General features: G+C 35.4%; 1 protein-coding gene across 1 annotated transcript; it reads left to right on the forward strand.

The window, feature by feature from the left end:
- Nucleotides 1–15819: 15819 nt before the first annotated feature.
- Nucleotides 15820–16338, forward strand: LOC140179150 (uncharacterized). The gene has a single exon (XM_072217801.1). It carries the CDS (start codon nt 15820–15822, stop codon nt 16336–16338), a length of 519 nt encoding a protein of 172 aa, XP_072073902.1.
- The last annotated feature ends 6966 nt before the right edge of the window (nt 16339–23304 follow it).

Below are 23304 nucleotides of genomic sequence, written 5' to 3' on the forward strand. Positions count from 1 at the left end.
GGACTCCAACGATCAAGTTAGTGGAGAGCAGTTACAAAACAGAGTATAAGCGTAGGAAATGTGTACGAGAGTATTCAAGTGTTGCCGTGATTTTCCTATTCATTTGGTAGCCGCTTTTTTTATAGAGTTGTAGGTTGATTCTAATTGATGGTTTGTTAGAGTGGATTTCGGTTTTAACCGAGATTCTTGGGGTTGTTAACACGTTGTGATCATCTGCTGCTTGTGACTGACGTGGCCGAGATATAGGGTGGCAGTTCCGAGCTGTAAGGTACGGTACATAGCCCCCAAGCTTGACTTGCTTGGGTATTTGGTTTTTAGCAAGTTGAGCTTTTAGGATGACCTATATCTCGGCTAGTCGTGCCAGCCCCCAAGCTCAACGTTGCGTGCGTTTTGGGCGTGAAGCACTAGCCTTTGTTTTTGAAAAAAATGTTTAAACGAAACGACTGGCATAAGGAGGGCGTTTTCCCATTATTTTAGGAAAACGTGCTGCCATTACTTCACTTAATGTTTGTAACTGAACCGGTTTTGACCCTTGGTTTCTCTGCGGTTTTTGGTTTTGCATTCCCACTTTGTTAGTGGGTTGTAATAAGCTGTTTGTGTTATTGGTCTTTGGTGATTCTTCGAAAAGTCACTCTTTTTCCCTCTGATTTTGAAAGAAAATGTCTTCAAAAGGTTAGATTTTCCATTCCCTTTATCCTCTATTCTTTCTCCATCTTTTCGTAATTATGGTCTGTAATGGATAAAGAAAAGTTGAAGGAGAAGCAGAAAGTTGTAGAGGTAAAAAGGGATGACCTTTATCATTGGGTCCATGACGACGTTAAAACTCGTGCTTCCTCGTATGGTAGTTTTGATTTTCTCCAGGAGCTTCGTGCGATGAAGTTGGTGAAGGATGGCTTTAATGTTGGTGTCGAGCTTCTCCCTTGTTCTAGTGACGATAGAGTTTGTGAACGTAGGGGTGATTGGGGGTATTTTTATATGTATACTCCGTGTTTCTCTGAACTGTATGTTAGGTTTCCTTTTTCTTCCTTTGAGTGCGACGTATTGACTCAACTGAATTGTGCTCCTTCCCAATTACATCCCAACTCCTGGGCATTTCTAAGAGCTTACCAGTGTTTGATGTCCTTTCTAGAATATCCTCCTTCCCTTGGCGTTTTCTTTTCTCTGTTTCAGTCAAAAGGGGTTCGGAGGGGTTTATGGGTTTGTTTAAGCAGTTTTCCTGGCCGTTCTATATTTCTTCTGTACAAGTCGTCTTTTAAGAATTTCAAGTCTCTGTTTGTGAAAGTCCGATCTATAGAAACAGAATACCCTTTTTATCTTGATGACGAGCTGATAGAAAGATATCCCTTGTATTGGTGTTCTGAGCCTATGCAAGTACTTGAGGCGTATAGAAGTGACGAAGAAGACTTGATTATTGACTTTTTGGTGAAAAACTTTGCTTCCGGCGAGTGTCTCTCAATCCCTGAGATGTTAAATTTTGAAAAAGATAATGATAAGGAAGGGTTGCGTACTTATATAGGTAATGTACATGTTTGTCCCTGGTATTAGTTTTCTGTTTCGACACTGATGTCTTTCGCTTGGCTTTGCAGGTGGACGGGTACCGCATCTGAATTCCTCCAGGCTTCAATCTTTTCTTGACAGAAAAAGGGAAAAGGGTGTAACTACTTCTGCTGCTCAGAATGTTGATGAAGGGGGTGCTGCTTTTTCGACTGCGCAACCTGTTTCTTCAAAAAGAAAAAGAAGGGTGGCTGATGATTCATTGGAGGTGCTATCCGAGGAAGATAGGGAGGTGGCCGAGGTTTCTACTACTGTTTTTGATCGCCAGCGCAAACTTCATGGGTTTATTCCTGGGGCAAACGCCCATTCTTTGTGGAGCGACCAATTTCCCTTGGCCGAGCTCTCTGATAGAGCTTCCCAGTTTCCTGGGGATATGCTGCTTACTCGACGTGTGGGTCTGGAAGCTTTAGGCAAATATGTTCAGGTAAACTTTTGTGTCTGTCTTGTTCCTGTCTGTTTTGCTGGTTCTGCTTGTTTGTTTTTAATGCTGGGTTTGGTCAGGTTGTTGCTTCTCGTTTGCTGTGCGTCGGGCGTACTACTGAATTGCTTGGAGCTGAAAGGCAGGCTGAGGTTGATAAATTTGCTACTTTGGAATGTTTGGTGAAAGAAAAAGAGAGAGCCATTACTGATATGACAGCGAAAATGAAGGAGAAAGAAAGGTCGGTCTCTGATGCGGCTGCTAAGCTGGAGGAGAAGGGACGAGAAGTTGCTCGCCTTCAGGATCAGATTCGATCTTTTCAAGCCGAGATTAGGGACAATGATAAGACGAAAGGTGAGATGACTGGGGAGTTGTTCGTCAGCTCGATGTGACGAAGATAGTCGTTAATAGGGAGTTGGTTCAGGACGAGGCTGGTGAAGATCATGATGAGAACGTGCCTCCTCCTGTTTGAAAGAAATTTTTAATATTTGCCTTTAGTAAGTAGTTTGGACTTGTATGTTTTTTTGAAAGACTTGTTGGTTTTTATTCCGACTTTATCGACTGTTTCTCCGATGTATAGTGTCAGAGTTTGCTTTTGCGAATATTTTATGATTACAGCGTTTTATTGCTGCTTTGTATATCCATGTATGGGGAAATGTATGATTTTATTCAGATGAATTTGTCCCTCATGTTCGAGGTGTGCAGGATGGTCGGCCTCGTTAAAACCTACCCGAGTAAACCCTCCTTAGGAAAAAACCTCGTGGTTAGGAAAAAGAGTACCTCACCATCCTGTATGTTACAATATTGTGATCAACTATAGTAGTATTTGAGTGATGAGATGTTCCATGTGTTTGGTAATGCTGTCCCATTCAATGCTTCTAGACGATAAGCTCCTCTTCCGACCACTTTAGTGATTCGAAAAGGTCATTCCCATGTCACTGCTAATTTTCCATGGCCTGGTGGTTTTCGAACATCTTCTATCTGTCTGAGCACTAGATCTCCCTCCTGGAGGGTCCTTGGTCTCACTCTCTTGTCGTACTGACGTTTTATAGCTAGTTGCATTGATTTTTGCCTTAACTGCGTGAGATTGCGTTCTTCATCGATGATGTCAAGCTCGGCAAGCCGAGTTTGTTTGTTAGCACTGTCGTTGAAATGCTCGGTCCTAGTTGACCCTTGACTGATTTCCAAAGGGATCACGCATTCTGATCCGTATACTAAGCGGAAAGGACTTTCTTTAGTTGTTGATTGCGGAGTTGTGTTGTAACTCCATAGTATCTCTGGTATTAGCTCGGCCCAGCGACCTTTAACCTCGGTTAGTTTTTTCCTTAGGGCCTGCAAAATTACTTTGTTAGCCGCCTTTGCGAGTCCGTTGGTCTGTGGGTGCTCAACAGAGGAGAAATAGTGTCTAATATTCATGTTAGTAAAAAATGATGCAATCTTTTTGTCAGTAAATTGCCTACCATTATCAGAGATAATTTCACGTGGCATGCCATATCTACAAATGATAAATTTCCAAATAAACTTTTGTACCTTATCCGAGGTTATTTTTGCAAGTGGTTGCGCTTCTATCCACTTTGTAAAGTAGTCGATGGCTACCAAAAGGAATTTTACCTGGCCTGGTGCTATGGGAAATGGTCCGAGGATGTCCATGCCCCACTTGTGGAATGGCCAAGTTGCATCCGATGTATGTAACGCCTCGGCTGGGTTGTGTATTAGCGGCGAGCATTTTTGACATGATTCGCACTTTTTGACCTTGTCTGTGCAGTCCGACCTTAAGGTCGGCCAATAATATCCCGCACGTAAGATCTTTGTTGTCAAGCTTCTGCTTCCGATATGATGTCCGCAAATGCCCTCGTGGACTTCTTCTATTGTTAATCTGGTGTCTTCTCCTGCAAGACATTTAAGCAGAGGTCGAGAAAAACCACGTTTGTATAGATTATCTCCGATTAGGGTGAACTGGGTTGCTTTCCGTTTAAAAGACCTCGGATCACCATCTGGTACGATTCCCGTCTTCAGGTAGTGTATTATTGGCGTTCGCCAGTCTTCATCCTGTGACAAAAATACTGCAAATCTAGGCTAGGTTTTGTTAGTGTGAGATGTACCAAACTTCCTGATTGCTGATCTTCTCTGTGTGTTGCTAATTTAGATAATATGTCTGCCCTAGAGTTTTGTTCCCGTGGTATATGTGTTATTTCAAATTTTTGAAAATCTTGTATCATGTCCTTAGCAATATGTAGGTATTTTTCTAAGAGTGTATCTTTGGTTTGGAAATTACCGGTTACCTGCTGAACTATGAGTAGGGAATCGCAATATACCTGCAAGCTCGGCACGTGTACCTCTTTCGCGAGCCTTAGTCCTGCCAATAGTGCCTCATACTCGGCTTGATTATTTTTCGCTTGAAATTGGAATTTGATTGACTGTTCGGCATATACACCTTGGTTGTCTTTTAGCAGAATTCCTGCTCCGCATCCGTTGTCATTGGACGCTCCGTCCACATACAATTCCCATGGTTTTATTTCTTCTACTTCATTTGTGAATTCTGAGATGAAATCGGCCAGAGCTTGGGCTTTGGGGGATCCTCTGGATTGATATGTGATGTCAAATTCGGAGAGTTCTACCGACCATTTGGTTAGCCTTCCTGCTAGGTCGGGCTTGGCTAGGATCTGCCGGAGTGGTTGATTGGTCCGAACTATAATTCGGTACCCCTGGAAGTAATGCCGAAGTCTTCGAGCTATGACGATTAGTCCATATGCTAATTTTTCTATCGTCGGGTACCTTGTTTCAGCACCCTGTAGGACTTTACTTATGAAATATAGTGGGTGTTGTTCTTTGTTGTCATCTGTTACAAGTACTGAACTGATTGTGTTAGTGGAAATTGAAAGAAATAGGTGCAAGGACTTGCCTTGTTCTGGCTTTTTCAATATGGGCGGTGATCCCAAGGTGTTTTTGAATTTGGTAAAAGCTTCTTCGCATTCTTTCGTCCAGACAAATTCGTTCGACTTCTTTAAGGTGTTAAAGAAGTGGTATGACTTTTCCGCTGCTGCTGGCAAGAACCGAGAAAGAGCTGCCAGCCGACCTGTGAGCTGTTGGACTTCCTTTTTGTTTCTGGGGGATTGCATGTTGATTACGGCTGAACATTTGTCGGGGTTCGCCTCTATGCCTCTGTTTGTCAGCAAGAAGCCGAGGAATTTGCCCCCCTTGACTCCGAACGCGCATTTTTCTGGATTCAGTCTCATATTGTGTTTTCTGAGCTGTGCAAATACTTCGTCCAGGTCGTGTTTGTGCTGTTCTTCTGAAGTTGATTTCACCACCATGTCGTCCACATATATTTCAATGTTTCGGCCAATCTGATCTTTGAAGACTTTGTCCATAAGCCGCTGATATGTTGCTCCCGCATTCTTTAGCCCAAAGGGCATGACCTTGTAGCAAAAATTTCCTTGGTCTGTGATAAATGCTATTTTTTCTTCGTCTTCCGGGTGCATGAGAATTTGGTTATAGCCGGAATAGGCATCCATGAAACTGAGCACTGGAAATCCCGAGGTGTCGTCTACCAATCTGTCTATGTTGGGGAGGGGGTAACCATCCTTAGGGCATGCTTTGTTTAAATCGGTGAAGTCCACGCACATGCGCCACTTTCCCGAGCTTTTTCGTACCATTACGACGTTGGCTAGCCATGCTGAGAATCGAAGTTCTCGGATAAACCTTGCTTCTAAGAGCTTTTTGGTTTCTGCTTCTGCTGCTTTTCTCCTTTCGTCTCCCAAGTTTCTTTTCTTCTGTCGTATAGGTCGGACATTTGGATTGACGACCAGCTTGTGGCAAATGAAGTTAGGGTCGATGCCGGGCATGTCTGCTGGCATCAATGCAAACAGGTCGGCGTTGTTTCGTAATATCGTGATAAGGTCGACCTTCTGTCCTGCAACGAATGCCGATCCTATGTTAGTAAATTTCTCATCATGACCTATTTTTACCTGTTCAAGGTCGTCTGTTGGTGTCGGACGACTGTTGTCATTTCTGGGATCTAGCTCGGCTAGCGTTGGTATGTGCTCCGAGTTGTAGACAGTGTGAATCCGAGGTGTTTCCTCCTTCTTTACTGTTTTGAGGCTTGCGTTGTAGCATTGTCTTGCCTCCTTGTGGTCGGCATAAACCGTCCCCACCGCGTTATCCTAAAAGGGAAATTTCACACAAAGATGAACAGTTGAAACAATGGCACCAAAAGCATTTAATGATGGACGTCCTAGAATGATATTATAAGGGCTAGGGCAATCGACCACTAGAAATTGGATATCTAGTGTTTTGGTATGTGGAGGTTCTCCAATTATTGTTCTTAGCCAAATGTACCCGGATACCGATACCTTTTCCCCAAAGAACCCTACCAATTCTCCGGGTGACGGTTGTAGTGCGTTGTCGCTGAAATGCATCTTTTTGAAGGTGGAGTAGAATAAGACGTCGGCGCTACTCCCTGGGTCCAGTAAGACCTTTTTTACTGTTAGTTCCCCCATGTGAATCGAGATGACGACTGGGTCATCAAGATTCGGATAGGTTGTCTTAAGGTCGGCCGTGCTGAAGTCGATGCGTGAGGCCGGACTTGATGCTTGTCGTTCCAGGCGAGATCCTTCCATTGTCATCATTGCTCGGTAACTTCTTTTCCTTGCCGAGGTGGTGGTCCTGCCTCCAGCGAAGCCTCCTGAGATGTAGTTAATGATCCCTTTGGATGGGGGTGTTTCGACCTGTTTATGTCTGCTATCCCTTTCTGCTTCTCTTTCTGTATCCCGCTGCTTTCTTGACGAGATATATTTGTCTAAGAGCCCTTGCCTGGCTAATCTCTCCAGTAGGTCTTTTGCCACGATGCACTCGTCTGTGGTATGGCCGAACTTTTGGTGAAAAGCACAGTGTTTGCTTTTATCCACGTACTTCTGATCTTGGTATGATCCTGCTCGGACTGGTGGTTTGATCAATTTGTTGTGTAAGATCTCTTTGATTATATCCTCCCTTTTCATGTTGAATCTTGTGTACGTGTCAAATTTCGGCGCTAGTTTGAATGGTTTTCTAGAGTCTTTGCTTATGGGCCGATGAGACCTCTCCTCTTCCTTCTTCATCGGCTTTTCGCTCCTCCGTGCCTCCCTGAGTTCTTCGATTTCGATCTGGCCCTGGGCTTTTTCTCGAAATTCCTCTAGTGTCTTCAGTTTTGCCACTGCAATTGCTTCCTGGAATTTTCCGGGGCGGAGACCGCTTTTAATGGCATGCAATTGCACTTCAGGGTTAAGGTCGGGGATCTGCATTGCTGCTTCTGTGAACCACATCATGTATTCCTTCAAACTTTCGTGTTGTCCTTGTTTGATCGTGCTGAGGTAGTCTGAGTCCCGCACATAAATTTTAGAAGCTGCAAAATGATTAATAAATAATTTGGCAAATTCATCGAAGCTTATTATTGATCCTGCAGGGAGGTTAGAAAACCACAATAGGGCGGCCCCGTCTAAGAAAGTAGGAAAAGACCGGCACAAGATGGGATCGGAGTCGCTATTAAGAAACATCATTGATTCAAATTTTGTGACATGGATTTTAGGATTTCCGATCCCCTTGTACGGCGTTAGGGTCATTGGAAGTGTAAAGCTTTTGGGCATTTTAAAACTCATTATTTCTTCTGAAAAAGGATTCGTTCGTCGTCGTGCCGTTTTGGGGATAGTTTTCCCTGTCTTCACGTTGGATTCTGACTGACGTTCTTCATGTTGATCTGTGTGTATTTTCTTATTGGCCTTCTGTTCGTCGTTTTTCTGCATCTCTGCCAATTGCTCGGCCATCCGCTGGTTTTCCGCAAGCAGGGCGGTGTTCGCAGCTAGGAGGTCGACATTGGTCGGATTGGTAGAAGGCGTCACTGAGTGGTTCGTCATGGCTTGGTCCCTGAAGAAAAAGTGGAAAGCAGGGTGTTACGTTGTTAGCCTCAGCAACTTAAAGAGCGAGGTGGGGTCGGGCCTCACGGTGGGCGCCAAATGTTCGTGCAAGGATGCGCGGCTCCGTGCTATACGTCGGCTTCCGTTGGTCAATGAAAGAGACTTTTGTTCTGCAGCGGAGAAACGCCAAGCTTGAGCACGAACCGGGTGGAGAACCTACAAAAAGGACTCCAACGATCAAGTTAGTGGAGAGCAGTTACAAAACAGAGTATAAGCGTAGGAAATGTGTACGAGAGTATTCAAGTGTTGCCGTGATTTTCCTATTCATTTGGTAGCCGCCTTTTTTATAGAGTTGTAGGTTGATTCTAATTGATGGTTTGTTAGAGTGGATTTCGGTTTTAACCGAGATTCTTGGGGTTGTTATCACGTTGTGATCATCTGCTGCTTGTGACTGACGTGGCCGAGATATAGGGTGGCAGTTCCGAGTTGTAAGGTACGGTACAAGTATAAAATATAAATTAAAATATAAATACACATTAAAAATAAATTGAACAATATATATTTATATATAAATATATTTGATTTTGATATAAAAATAATATTTTTATTTTTTAATTAACCTTTTTTATTTCAACTTATAGAAACGCAAATTAAAACCAAAACGCAATAGGAGTAATGGTCCAAAAGCACTTCATTTTCTCCGAGGAAGTTTTGGGATTGTTTAACTTTTTTTCATGCATTTTATTATTTCAAATAATAACATTTTAATTTCCATCACAATTGCAAATGCTTTTAACATGTTCATGTGTTTGGTTTATGAGAATTTTGGCCTGGAAGGAAGAAAAAGTAATGAGAATGTGTTCATCAGTTTTTTATTTTTTATTTTTTTTTACCAGAGTTATTGTTGATTATTTGACGAGTTTTCAATTTTTTATTGTATTAAAAAATATTTTCCAAAATTCAAAAAGTGTTACAAAACTGCCTTTCTCCATGCACATCAGACGTGATCAATATGTCTATACCCTACTTTACCTATTGATCTAGTGGTCACCTCCCTCTTCCTCTTAGCAAACTTGCAATTAATCGGAAAATGAAGCAAATCCCCTCACTCTCATATTATAAAATGATTCTAACCCCAGTTAACCGAGAGTTAACTTGAGAGTTCAAGTGTTGTTGTAGGTAACTTCATTACATATATGAAACACTCGGACTTGATCTCGCTCGTTTTCCTCGCCATCCAACCTGAAGAACAGATCTCTGAAGGACCATTTCAAAGAAGTCTGACGATCCTGGCACCTTACTTGTCCTATAACCCGAAATACTCTGATCTCCATCATCGTACCTTTTAGACAAAAGACTAATCTTTTTTCTATTAAATCTTTTAAACTCGTGAATAAAATGGAGTTTAAATGCCTTAAACATTTTTTCTATTTTTTTTTTTCTGTTCTCTTTAAAATTTTTAATTTTTCTATGAACATTCGTTAAATAATGGTGAATTTTATCCAACTTTTTTAAAATAACATATCATTTATTTTTTATAATGCATTAAATTTTAATTGAATGTTATTTTAATAATAATTAACTATATTTATAATTTAAGTTATTTCAATTTAATTAAAATTAATATCTTAATTATAGTAGAATTATTTTGTAATTAAATTATTATTTAAAATGAGTAATTATCTAATTTTTTTAAATATTAATAACTAATTTTTTTTTAAATTATTCTTTTTAAAAAAATATTTTTGAGTTCTGGTTACTTAAAGCACACTGTCACTCTTTAATATAACTGCTTACTATCTACCAAGATAATAGTTGAATGCCTTGGATATATATATATATATATATATATATATATATATATATATATATATATATATATATATATATATATTTAAATTTTTCAAAATATATTTTAAATTTTTAATGAATCCAACTATTCATGCTAAAATTTTAATTTTATTAGACGAAACTAACATAAAGAATGATATATTATTATTAAAGGAGATAATAAAAATAGTCCAGCTACATATCTAAGTTTTTTTGGCAATCAAGTTCACTCAAGTTGATCCAAACTCAACAAAAACCATTCTCATTACACCAGTATGTACACACGTGCTTTACTAACGCAAACATATTTTTTTCGTCTTTACGTTATTCCTTCCTCTTCTTCGCATTCATCCTTCTTCATCTTCGCATTCTTTCTTCTTCGCGTTTTTCTTCTTCGCATTCCTCCTTCTTCATCTTCGCATTCTTTCTTCTTCGCGTTTTTCTTCTTCTTCTTCTTCGCATTCCTCCTTTTTCTTCTTCGTGTTCCTTCTTCTTCGTCGTGTGTTTTCTGTGAATTGTTGTTCTTATATTGCTGCGTTTTTTCTTTTCCCCCTTAGTTTAATTGAGGTTTATATGGATTTAGAAATGAATTCAATGTGTTTTTTTTATGATTGAGTCTTTTTTATTGTTTGTTCAAAACTGAGCTAATTTCGATTTATTTGTGTTAATTGACGTTCACCTAATGCTGCTGATAAGTATTGACCAAATTAGTTCAATTTTGAACAAGTAGTCAAAAAATTCAATCATCAACAAAACACGTATCGAATTCATTTTTGGATCAAAATGAACTTCAATCAAACTAAGAAATAAACCGAAATTACTTAAGGAATAAAAAAATTGGTCAATACTTATCAGCAGTATCAAGTAAACCTCAATTAACACATGAATGAATTGAAATAAACTAAAAAGTGAACCGAAATTATTTAATGATGGCACTAGAAAAAATTAGAACCAATAAAGATGTTAGCAAAATATTGGTATTATTAACGAAAGAGAAGGAGGAGGAGGAGGAGGAGGAAGAGGAGAAGGAGGAAACAGAGAAAAAGATGCGTGATTTAAAAAGCGGTTATAATAACTTGGTTAGATTTAGTTAAGTATTTTGCTTGAATGTAGAGATTTATTTTAATAAAAAATTAGATAGAAATGAGATTTTATATATTCACCTCTGCCAAAGTGTATTTAAATTAAGGACATTGTACTCAAATAAATAAAAGGAGAGAAAGCTTTACGTGATTGCAACAATTGAAAATTCCTTATCTGTATGTCCTTTTTTGTTATTATATAATCCGTGGGAGCTAATCACGGTTTCTTATTTACATGTAAACCGTGGCAGCCTGCAACGGTTTAACAAGGAGAAGTGCTGAACATAAACTGTGGTAGGTCACAACGGTTTAGCAATGCAGAAATTTACCCAAAAAACTCTGTAGTCAGCCACGGTTTATGAAGGATTTTTTAAACTCATAAATTCCTGTAGGATGCCACGGTTTATGAGAAAAATTATTAATGTTCAACAAATTAAATAGTGATGAGCATAAGGGTTTTGAAAAAGCTTGAACACCATTTGATGTCAACTACAATGCTATGATTTAACTGTAACTATTAGATTGAATAAACCTTATTAGTAGCACTATAATTTAAAGCTATTTTGACTAGCATACAAAAATTAATTTGACTTCAATTAAAAGTTTTAATAAATATAGCTGTTAGAAAAATCCTAACAATATATTTTAAAAAACAAAGTTTCATTAATAAAACTAATAGTTAAATTTATAATATTTAATTAGTAAGGAAGAACCAATGTTTAATTAAATAATATTTTACAATTATTTTGACTGTTAAATTATTTTTTAAACTTATTTTTTTAAAAATTTAGTATTTTTATTTATTTTTTATATATGTTTTAGTACATTCGAGTATGACGGATCAAGCATGGATCTGAATTTTATTTAGGCAAATTCATTGGTTAAATATCAAATTCTTAAATAAAATTCAGATCCATGCTTGATCTGTCATACTCGAATGTACTAAAACATATGTAAGAAATAAATAAAAATACTAAATTCTTAAAAAAATAAGTTTAAAAAAATAATTTGACAGTCAAAATAATTATAAAATGTTATTTAATTAAACATTGGTTCTTTCTTACTAATTAAATATTGTAAATTTAACTATTTAGTTTTATTAATGAAACTTTGTTTTTTAAAATATATTGTTAGGATTTTTCTAACAGCTATATTTATTAAAATTTTTAATTGAAGTCAATTTAATTTTTATATGCTAGTCAAAATAGTTTTAAATTATAGTGCTACTAATAAAGTTTATTCAATCTAATAGTTATTCCTCATAAACCGTGGCAGTCTACAGGGGTTTATGAGTTTAAAAAATCCTTCATAAACCGTTAGTTACAAGATTTGTTGGGTATATTTCTGCATTGTTAAACTATTGTTATCTAATAACAAAAAAGGACATGCAGGTAAAGAATTTTTAATTGTTATAATCACGTAAAGCTTTTTCTCTTTTTATTTATTTGAGTATATTGCCCTTAAGTTAATTATTTGACGTGGTAAATGATTTTGGGTATGATTTTGGAAGGCGTTACAAAAATAAAAGAATGAGAAGAAGTGAAAGAAATTAAAGAGATAGTTAAAATACCTATTTTAGAGAAAGAATTTTTTTTTGTTTTAAAAAACATTATTGGAAGAAAATAGGATTTAGTTATTAATATTTTAAAAAATTATATAATTATTTATTTTAAATAATAATTTAATTACAAAATATCTTATTATAATTAAGATATTAATTTTAATTAAATTAAAATAACTCAAATTATAAATATAGTTAGTTATTATATTAAGATAATATTTAATTAAAAATTAATACATCATATAAAAAATAAATTATATATTATTTTAAAGAGAATTGAATAAAATTTATCTTAAATAATGTATGAGTTATATTAGTATGTTTGGGTTATTGCAGTTATGTTATTTTAAAAAATACTATTAAAAATAAAATAATATTATTAAAATAGGACCAGAAACTTAGGCTTATCTGATTAACCTTTTGTAATAATAATAATAACTACAACCTATAAAATAATGGAAAATAAATCGTTGGTTGGGGGAATTCAGGAATGAGTAAAATGGTCGCCTTAGAGAAAATTTCTTAATGATATTTACCAAAATGTAAGATAGTTTTAAAAATAGGTGACAGATAGTAGTCTAATCATATGATTAGAAGAGGAAGAAACAAGATGTTTTGTGTTGGCATATTGTGATAGTACTAAACTACTAATTAACGTATGGGTTGTGGACTTGTGGTGAAGTGGCATATTGATTAGAAAAAGGAGGAGAGGGTGCAATTTTAGTGGAGCGAAAGGCGAGTGAGGAATGAGCTGGAGAGAGAGAAAGGGAGAGAGAATCAAGCAAGACTCATTGTCGCTATGCATCCCAGTCCCCACTGCCTTGCCGGGGATGGATCCAACCCTCACACAGCTGTCTCTCATTCTTATTCTAATCACAAAGCTGCTAATGCGTCATCACCCTCCCCGTTATTATCTGGTTTATGTGGTCCCCCCTTCTCACTTTCACCCGCCACCCTCCAATCTACCTTTCCTCTCTTCCTATTCGATTAAAACTGAAATATGTATCATTAAATCAATTCAATTTCAAACTCACAAATTCTGTACATTTCAAAATTTTATATTCACTCTTTTTTTATAATTATTTTCATATATTTATCCAAAATAAATTCCATAATCACTTTATTATAATGTCTAAATTATCTAACTTATTTTTAAAAATAAAAAATAAAATATTTAAAGTAAAAAATAAAATATTTAAAATTTAGAGTAAAATATTATTTTAATTTCTGATGTTTGAGGTGAATTTCATTTACTTCCTAACATTTTAATCGTTCTATTTTTATCTCAAAATATTTAAAACGGCATTAATATTATCTTACCGTTAGATTTTTCACGAACAATTAACGAAATTAATGTACTATTTATAATGTTTTTGTTAAAGCTACGTTTACTTAATCCTCTCTTTCACCTTCACCCTCTCAACAAGCTCAAATTTTATTCTCTTACTCTTTTTTATACTGTTAATTTTTCAAGAGAGGTTTGAGGAGAAGGAAAAAATGAGTAGGAGATTGAGGTTTCACTACAAGAAAAATATTCGTTACCGTGAGATTTACCGTCGAATTAATCAAATAAATCCGTCGCTAAATACATTACAATCGAATTTACCATCGTTTTGTAGTTGACGGTATAAACGGCGCCGGAAACTCCTTTCCGGCAGATTCTTTAGTCCGATGCTAATTACCAGTGAATTTTCCGTTGGTGTTTTCAAATGGCACTAAAACTTACCGTCGGATTAATCCGAGGTACATCCACTGGTAGAATTTTAAATTTATATTTTTTGGCACAGTTTAACCACAACTAACAGTCAAATTAAATTAAAATTCATGTTAACAAAATTATTATCAGAAATTTAAAATTAATAAAAATCAACAAATTATTTTATTAAAAATAAATGTTATGAATACAATAAAATGTCACAAAAGTAGAGTAATATATCCTAAACAAACAAAAATGCATAAAATCCTAATCCTTATAGATCATGATAATTGTCGGCGGCGGCGACGGCTTCATGGTCCCCCTACTGAAGTGTCGTTGTCGGTGCCACACCAACAGCGTCGCCGCTGGAACCAAATCCTCAGTCGGATGACAGACAGTGGTGGACGGGCATCCTGCTCAGGGGTATCATCCACCGCAAGCTCTGTCGACATCGTCGCTGTTTCACAGGGCGTAGAAGAAGGAGGTACCTAGTTCGGGTTTGGGTCCATGATAAATTGCTGGTCCGATGGACCCGCCTGTGACGTTACAGGGGTCGATGGGATAGCCGGGGTAGAGGGAGATGACTGGGAAGTCTTGGAGAATTCGGTGGAATCCCGGCTTCTACCATGACCACGTGTCCCACTCAACCTACCTCTACTGTTTGTCATCATATCTGTACAGCAAATATATTAATAGCATATTAATAACATAGCAAACACCAACAAATAATAACATAAGAATAAACTCAAGAAATAATAAATAATTTAAAAAGTGGTTTAGTTTAGTAAATCAAAAAAAGAAAAAAAATTACATAGTATTTTAGTTTCAAAATAATTAAATTAGACTTTCAAACCATTCTAACTTTATTCTAACAAAGCATTCTAATTCTCAAAGTATTCTAACTTTGTTAACAATTTTTTAAAATATTGTAATTTTCAAACCATTCTAACAATAAAAAAATTATCCTATACAAACTCAAGAAAGCACAAAATAACATGATGAAACATCACTAGCAATGCATACGGCAAAACGCTGTAATTAATCAACATAAACCAGCAGTTTCCGCAGCAATATGAATAAGCAAAATAAGCATCAAAATAGTAATTTCCTAACAAAGTAACAATAACCAGCGAATCATCAAAACAGTTGAGTGTTGCTCAAACAAATTTAGCAACAATTCTTCAGTCAAATTAACGATAAAACGCAGAATTAATAATTCAGATCAATTCAAATAATCCCAACAATAAAAATCGGCAATCTCAGATTATAACAAACATATTGAGTAGAGATCAAAACTTATCAATCTAACTAAATTATCCTAAACTTACCACCTAAAAATAATTTACAATAGAAATTAATCTACCTAAAATCAATGAAAACTAATTCAATGAAAATTCCTAACCACCTAAAATCAACTAAAACAGAAATCAATCTAATTAAAATAATTAGAGGAGAGAAGAGAGAAAACCTAGAACAAAAATAGACGGTTCGAGCAGCGGTGGCAGGGCAGCAGTAGTGGGAACAGAGAACAGAGAAGGGAGTGTATCGAGCAATGGCGGCGATCTTTCCAGCGGCAGCAGGGGGTTGAGCAAAGTAGTTCTGCTCACTGCCGGAAGTTCATCTGGAGAGAAGTCATCGCAAGGTTTAGGATCCCAAAAGTTGTGGTCATAGATAATGGGACTCACTTTACGGACTCCAAATTTTAGGAACTGCTAAGTGGGTTAGGGATTTGGCAAGTATTCGCCTCGGTAGAACACCCATAGACGAATGGACAAGTTGAAGCTGCTAACATGGTAATCCTAAAAGGGTTGAAGAATAGACTAGACGAGTCTCCGGGTTCCTGGGCTGACGAGGTATGGTTAGTATTATGGTTTTATCGAACTACAGTTCAATCTACTACCAAGAAAACACCTTTCATACACACTTATGGTGAGGAAGCAGTTATACCAGTAAAAGTTGGTGAGCCTAGCCCGAGAATGCTCTTGGGTACTTTGAAAACTCACGAGAGCATGGATTTGATTAATGAGGTAACAAATGCGGCTAACCTAGCTAAACAAGCCTTGAAGCAAAGGGTAGATAAAATATACCATACCAAAGTTCGACCCAGAAGTTTCCAAGTCAGAGACCTAGTGTTGAGACAGTCTAATGCTGGAACATTGGGAACTCGAGGTAAGTTAGCCTTCACTTGGAAGGGCCCTTTTAGGATTAAGGAAGTACTGGAAAAAGGAGCCTACAAACTAGAAACATTGGATGGCTCCGATGTTTCGAGAAGCTGGAATGTAACTCACTTAAAGAAGTACTATTCTTAGAATTTTTTATGATAGATCTATGGGTAGAATAAATGCACTCTTTTCCTAGAATAAATGCACTTTTCAATAAAACATCCCTTCAATATGTGTAAAAATAGAATTCTGGTTAAAATTAAAGCTCAAAGTATAATGGTTTAAAGTAATAGGATCCGATATTTTAATGCATCGAAACGGTAAAAATGTTAGAGTATTTAAGTTAATCCCAATTACACGAGAAACGTGCTACATAAAGTACTACACAAAAAGTACTATGAGTACTAAGAGCTTAGAACTACCAAGTTCATAACACTTAAGAAAATACCATAAAAACACTATAAAATAGAAACAACTTTTTCATCCACCACTTTCTTGAAAGCATCGACTTCGAAGACTCCAAGTCGGGAGCTCTCAGTTCGATTTGGTCAAGGATGTTCTGCTTAGCATTAAACTCTATCCATGGCAGTACGCTCTGCCTTCTTTTTGGGAGAATGGTTAGGGGAGTCTTCCTCCAGAATATGGACTTCAGGACCTTGCTCCTCTCTGCTTTTCTCAATTTTCTGAGGTTGCGGCTGACGGCTGATAGTGGCGGAAGAAGAAACTCTATCACCACCTACACTAATCGGTGGTTGAGTCTCCAACCTCTTCTTCATGGCGGCAATGGCAGCAATTCCTCTGGCCATATCAACTGAAATAAGAATATAAAATTTTGGTAGGGTAAAGAAATCATGAGTATATGAAATCATGAATATAAAAGGAAGCAAGGAACAAAGCTTACTGATAGCATTTCGAACAGTCTGTTCATTCACTATTATACCCCTCAAATTGAGAGGGCGCTCATTCCACAACGACATTAACAAATTAATGCTCAGAAGCTCGGAAGCATTAACATCGGTAACTCAGATTTTGGAGAGGACACATTGTAATTTCAGTATAAGTTAAACTTCTTTTTACCTTCTTAGGTCATGAAAAAAAGAGTTGTATCCTCTACTCTTTCAATATTAAAAAAACTTTTCTTTAAACCGATGGTAAGATTCTTTAAATAAATTAAAAAAATTTCTATTTGGAACACCTCGGAAGGAGGTGAACCCACGTCCTTGTAATCTAAAGAAAATTGTCAAAGTAAATAAATAAAAAAAAAATCCTAAGAGAGGGTTTGATATCCAAAAACGAGCATAAAAGCTCGAAACAGTGAATAATGATCCAGCTATTTAGATGGATTTAGGAAGGGACACATCCGGTGTGGGTTAACACACTCACTTGGAAGTTAATAAAAGGAAGTCAAATCCTAATTTGAGAGAATAAGGTCTCATACATCCACAACCAGTCTGAGACAGTACCAGCATGTTTGTTCATAAGGCATAATTAATCTTCAGACATGGGAACTGAGAAGATGTACAAATTACTCAAATCAGAATAAAAAATAACCCTAGCCTCCCTCAGGTTATCAAGCTCTTCTTGTATTATGGTGGAAGGGATAACCTTAACCTCCTTGGATACCCAGGAGTAAATATCCACCTCGAGCTCACTATTCATTTGCGAAAGGGGGCAGGTCAGGACCTTGGCTGGTTAGCAGCTCCACCATGTTCACGGTTTCTGATAACCTTTTTCCTTGCCATCTCAAGAAAACCTACATGGGCACTACTAGAAAATGCAAAATTTGTTAGAATTCTAGAAAATACAGATGAATGTGAAAAATAGAGGCAAAAACAGAAATCATCGCTATCGAATTAGGAAAACTTAAAATAGTGGTGGCCCTACTACGTTAAACCTAGTCAAAGGTAACGAATGCGAATACATTTCAAAGCAAATGAAGAAAGGAATGCCAGAAACCATAAGAGAGAACACATGAAGCAGTAGAAAAAATTGAAACACAAAGTAAAATGAGGAAGATTCTCCAGCAAAATAACAGAGAAAGGAAAAAGAGAAAAGCATAAAAGCTTCACTAACATTATCGAAGATTACTGTGAAATTCGTTGAAGAACACGCTTGCAAGGATGATTTCTTCTAGCACGGCGGAGGAGGAAGATCAAATGGAGAAAAATTTCTTGAAAGGAAGAAGAAGTATTTTCATGTGGAAAGTAAAGTTAAAGTGTGAGATTATTTTATTTAAAGTTAATGCTGCATTAATTGATGGAGAGAGAATTTATAAATGGATTGACGGTTCGCAAAACGAGGGAAGTTATATTCCCGCCAAGAGAGCCAAAAGAAACTATTTAGTTCCTTATAGATACTTTAGGTTCCGATTAAAGGACATCCCCTAAACCTGACTTCATAAACTCGGATACCCTTGACAAAAACATCAAAGTCAAGAGACCCGAGTTAGGGGCACTGTTTTAGATAAATAACGTGATAAAATAACAATTAAATAAACATCCGACAAACCTGACATTACTAGATAGCGTCGGATACAGTACAACGGCCACACCATTAAGCCTCAAAACTGTTAAATCGTAAAATTAAGAGCACGACATAAAGGCACTAAATGTTGGGAAAACGATAATCTCAGAATGCAGGGATAAAAGGAGAAGAAACTTAGCAATAAACCCAAGATAAGATATGCTATCAAAACACTTAGCTAACTTAAGCATTAGAGGGTATTGCAGGTTGTCCTTCTAACCTAGTTCTATAACAATCCGAATTTTTAAAAAATTAAATAATAAATTATTCATGATTATTATTTTATGATATTTTAAATTTAAAATCAATTAGAATTTTTAAATAATTTTTATTATAATAAAATATTTTAAAAAGAATAAAAGAATTTTAATAATAATAATAATAATAATTATACATATAAGCCATTATATATATTTTCATATTATATATATATAACTAATGACACCTGCTCTCTTTGTATATATAACCAAAAGAAAGCATTAGAAACGTGGCTTATGTGCTTTTGTGTGTGTATATATATATAATTGTTACATATGCCACCTTTATCTACTAATCAATGACACCTATCCTTTCATTTATTAATTACCATTACCATGCTTAGTTCATTTGGTTTCTTTCATCACCAAAACAAAAATCAAGGAATAAGGGAAAGAAAGAGTGACCGAGGGTGAGGAAGAGAAACCCTGGAATCTCCGAGTTTTTGACTCTGATTTTTTGTGATATGTAATTTTAATAAAAAATTTAATCTAAAAAAAAATATTTGTATTCTCCTTTTTTATACGTTGATGTTATTTTTGTCCCATAAAAATTGACGGTAATGTAACTCCTCTTCTCTTTGAGATCAATCAATTGAAGTTCTAAGAGGCATAAACGATTTCTGACGTTTTCTTCTTCAGCAGTTCAGTCAAAAAGTTTTTCTAAATCCTTCGTTGACTTTGATTTCGTACGGAGATAGGGAGTTTTATTTTAAAATTAACAGTTTTAAATTTAAGGATACCCAAAAGTATAGTAAATATTTGCAAATATGTTAGTAATTATAATGTATTGAGTTTGGATTTTTGCCTGTGAATGATTACTGTGTTTGTGATTGAGTTTTTGATTATGAAAGTGAATGGAAATTGATTTCTTAACTAGAAATAGTAATTTTGAGAGTTTATTAATGATTTTACAAGAATTGGAATTATATGTCGATTATTGAGAACCTTATGTTTAAAAAGAGCTAATAGAAAGCTGGTAAACTGTCGAGAAGTTATGAAAGTGAGGGAGCTCGTAAGGGTGGTGAAGTCGAGTTTTAAGGGAAAGTTCTGTCCGAGTTTTTGTAAAAATAAATGAAAATGTGGTTTTGGTTAATGTTAAATGTAAAAAGAATATGGTCGGAAGGTTTTGTAAAGTTTGAATGAATGTGCGAATTTTTCCTTTGGTTTTAATAGCAAAAGATTTGAAAGGGAGCTAAATTTTATTGAAATAGAAATAGGCTTAGCTTTAAAGAAAATGATTTGATTATTGAAAACTTATTTGATATTTCGAACGGTGTGATTATTGAAAGTGATTTGTTACTTGGAAATATTTTGAAAAGTGTTTGAAAGGTGGTTAGGTTGCTAATGCGGGAATGTCCGCCTAATTGATAACCTATGGTAGAATGGATGAAATTATAAAAAAAATAAAAAAATATATTTTTTATGATTATAAAAAAATTCTAATAGAATAATTAGAATGAGGCTAAACTGCTGGTCAGACCATTAAAGTACAGTACTCACAGACATACTTAAAACAACACTATACAAACAAAGACTAACATAAAATTAAACAAAACATAATTAAAATAAATACCTCAATATAATAAGATCTATACAAAAAACTATTTATCACCACTGGTTAAACACTTGTTGGTTTCTAATTATTCTTTTTCTCATTTCATATGTGGCCACAAAAATAAACTTTTTGACATCGTCTTTACCTAGTTTAAAATGTCACAAAAACTTATTTAAATAATTATTCCGTACAGAGAAGAGTTCATAAGATAAAGGAGAATCATAAAAAAAAAAGAGAGATTGCGGGAGTAAAGAATTGAATAGAAGTTATGATGAGTTGAAATAGAAGTTATGCGTGAGTTGAAATTTGTTAGTGAAATAAGTAACCGTAAAATATTTTTGAATTATGTTAGTAGGGTTAAAATAGGAAATAGAAAATTGGACACCAAACCCCCATGTTTTGGCATTATATATTGTTATAGATTTTTGGTGATTCAATATGGATGATCTGGTTTATTGAAATTAATTTATTCCAACATATTTTTTTCGAATGTACGTATATACGCTTTACTGCTTTTTCTTTTTTTTACTCTTCTTTTACTATTGTTCGTCAACATTTTCATCATAGCCGTCTTTTTCTTTTTTAATAACGTCATCGTCGCCATCGTCATACTTCTTCTTTTATTCTTTTTCAACGCTATCTTCTTTTTCTTCTTTTGTTTGATGTCTTTTCCTCCTTTTTTCTTTTTGATTTTCCATCGTTACCATACTTGTCGTAGTCTTCTTCTTTTATATAAATTCAGAAAATTAGAGTACATAAATTTTGATTCACAGTTCAAAAAATTTAATGTACAATATAAAAATTTTTGATACAGCACATAAATTTTTAAATAACTACATGATCAGAACATTAACACATAACTAAAAAAATATACACAACTTTAGTACACAGCACATAAAATTTGGTGTACAATACAGAAAAATTTTAGTGCACAATACATAACTTCTAATACATAATACAAAATTTTTTTATGTATAGCACACAAATTTTTAAAAAATCACATGTCCAGAATATTAACTCATCCAACCAATAAATTACAATCATAACAAAAATTTATGTGCTATGTACAAAAAGACTTTAATTTGTCGTATGCGTAAAAATTCATATGGTGTGCAAAAATTTATGTTACATCGATAAGTTTGTTATTTGCGTAAAAATTCTATATTATGTTAATAATTTTTTGTCTTATTCAATAAAAATTCCTGTACTAAAAAGCACAAAAAAACAGTGACGATGCATGTGCGCATTTTTTTTTTAGGGTTTAATATGATTTTGGTTCCTAAAGTATAGGTCGAAAATTTTTTTCATCCTCAACTTTTTTTTTTGCATGCAACATCGTCTCTAAGGTTTAACTTAGTTTTAAAATCGTCCTTCGTATCAAAATACCCTTCTCCTTCTTGACCAAAATACCCAATTCGTCTTCTCTATCACAGCAATACCCAATACCCAGTTCTTCATCACAATCACAACAATATTTCTTCTTCTTTTTCTTCCTCTTCAACTAGAATTTCAACAAAATTTCAACTACAATTTCAACAACAACAACATAATTTCAACAGCAGCAACAAAGTTTCAACTAAAAGATATAAAAAAATCAAAACAGAGAAGCAGAAGAATGGAATAGAATCAGAAGCAAAACCAAAACAGAAAAACAATAGAATCAATACCCATGATGGAATCAGAGTCAACAACAATAGTGTGATTAACAAAATCAGAATTAGAACAGAAGCAGAATAATCAAAAACAAAAATAGAATAATCAACTTAATCTGAGACAGAATTGGAACCCAGCGGCGAAGAGCAGCGACGAGCGACGAGAAGCAGCAGCGACATGCGAGGAGCAACGGCGAGATCCAGCAGCGAGGATGCAAAGCAGCGGAGGACCTTCGGCGACGGCATTGGGTTCAACGGACGGCAGTGGTGGCAGCTGGCGCGATGGCGACGACACTCCTCCTCTACCTTCAGCTCATGCATCCCTCTCTTTCTCTTCGCGGTCAGTGACGGTGGCAGATCTAGCGATGACGGAGCAGTTTAGAACGGCGACAACGACGCGGCTCAACGGCGGCGATAAACCCAATACGATAGTGGCGGCCTCCCTTCCCCCTTAGCCTGCATGATTCTCTTCTCTTTCTTCTTCCCTCTCCAGCGCGATCCCTTCCCCCTTTAACTCGTTTTCTTTCTTTTCTATTTATTTTATATTTTTTTTAGTTAGGAGTAATTTAGTAATAAAAATTAAATTTTTGGTAAAAAGAATGATTTTAAAATTAGGCTAAATTTTAGGAACAATTTTGTATGAAAAAAATGGTTAAGAACAAAAAAACTTTTCGACCTATACGTTAGGAACCAAAATCGTATTTAATCCTTCTTTTTATAATTTCTTTTTTGGTGTCTTCTTTTTATTAAATTTATACCAACTTTATTAGACTTATTATTTAAAAAAAAAAAAACTTATAAAAGTAACATCACCGTTATTTTTTTTTTCCTTTCAAACGGATTTCACTCATTTTCAGTAGGCCTTTTTTTTCATATTTTAAGGAAAATTTTTAGAATTTGATAAAATTTTGACTACGTCGATTGTGATATTATTTTAAGTTCTTTTTTAGAAAATAGATGGTTTTTTATTTTTTATAAAATATAAAAACTTAAAATATATTTTATATTTTAATATATTTAATATAAATAATTAATTTTTTATAAATACAAAGTATTTTTTATGTGTTAGAAATTGATATTCTACTTATGGAGTATTTTTTAAAAATAATTTGTCAGAAAAAACCTT

This window comes from Arachis hypogaea, chromosome 15 (assembly GCF_003086295.3).
Source record: "Arachis hypogaea cultivar Tifrunner chromosome 15, arahy.Tifrunner.gnm2.J5K5, whole genome shotgun sequence".
Taxonomy (NCBI): Eukaryota; Viridiplantae; Streptophyta; class Magnoliopsida; order Fabales; family Fabaceae; genus Arachis; species Arachis hypogaea.

What these genes read in the sequence shown, in the direction of transcription:
- LOC140179150 (XM_072217801.1), top strand. Translation starts at nt 15,820, where the DNA reads ATGGTAATCCTAAAAGGGTTGAAGAATAGACTAGACGAGTCTCCGGGT.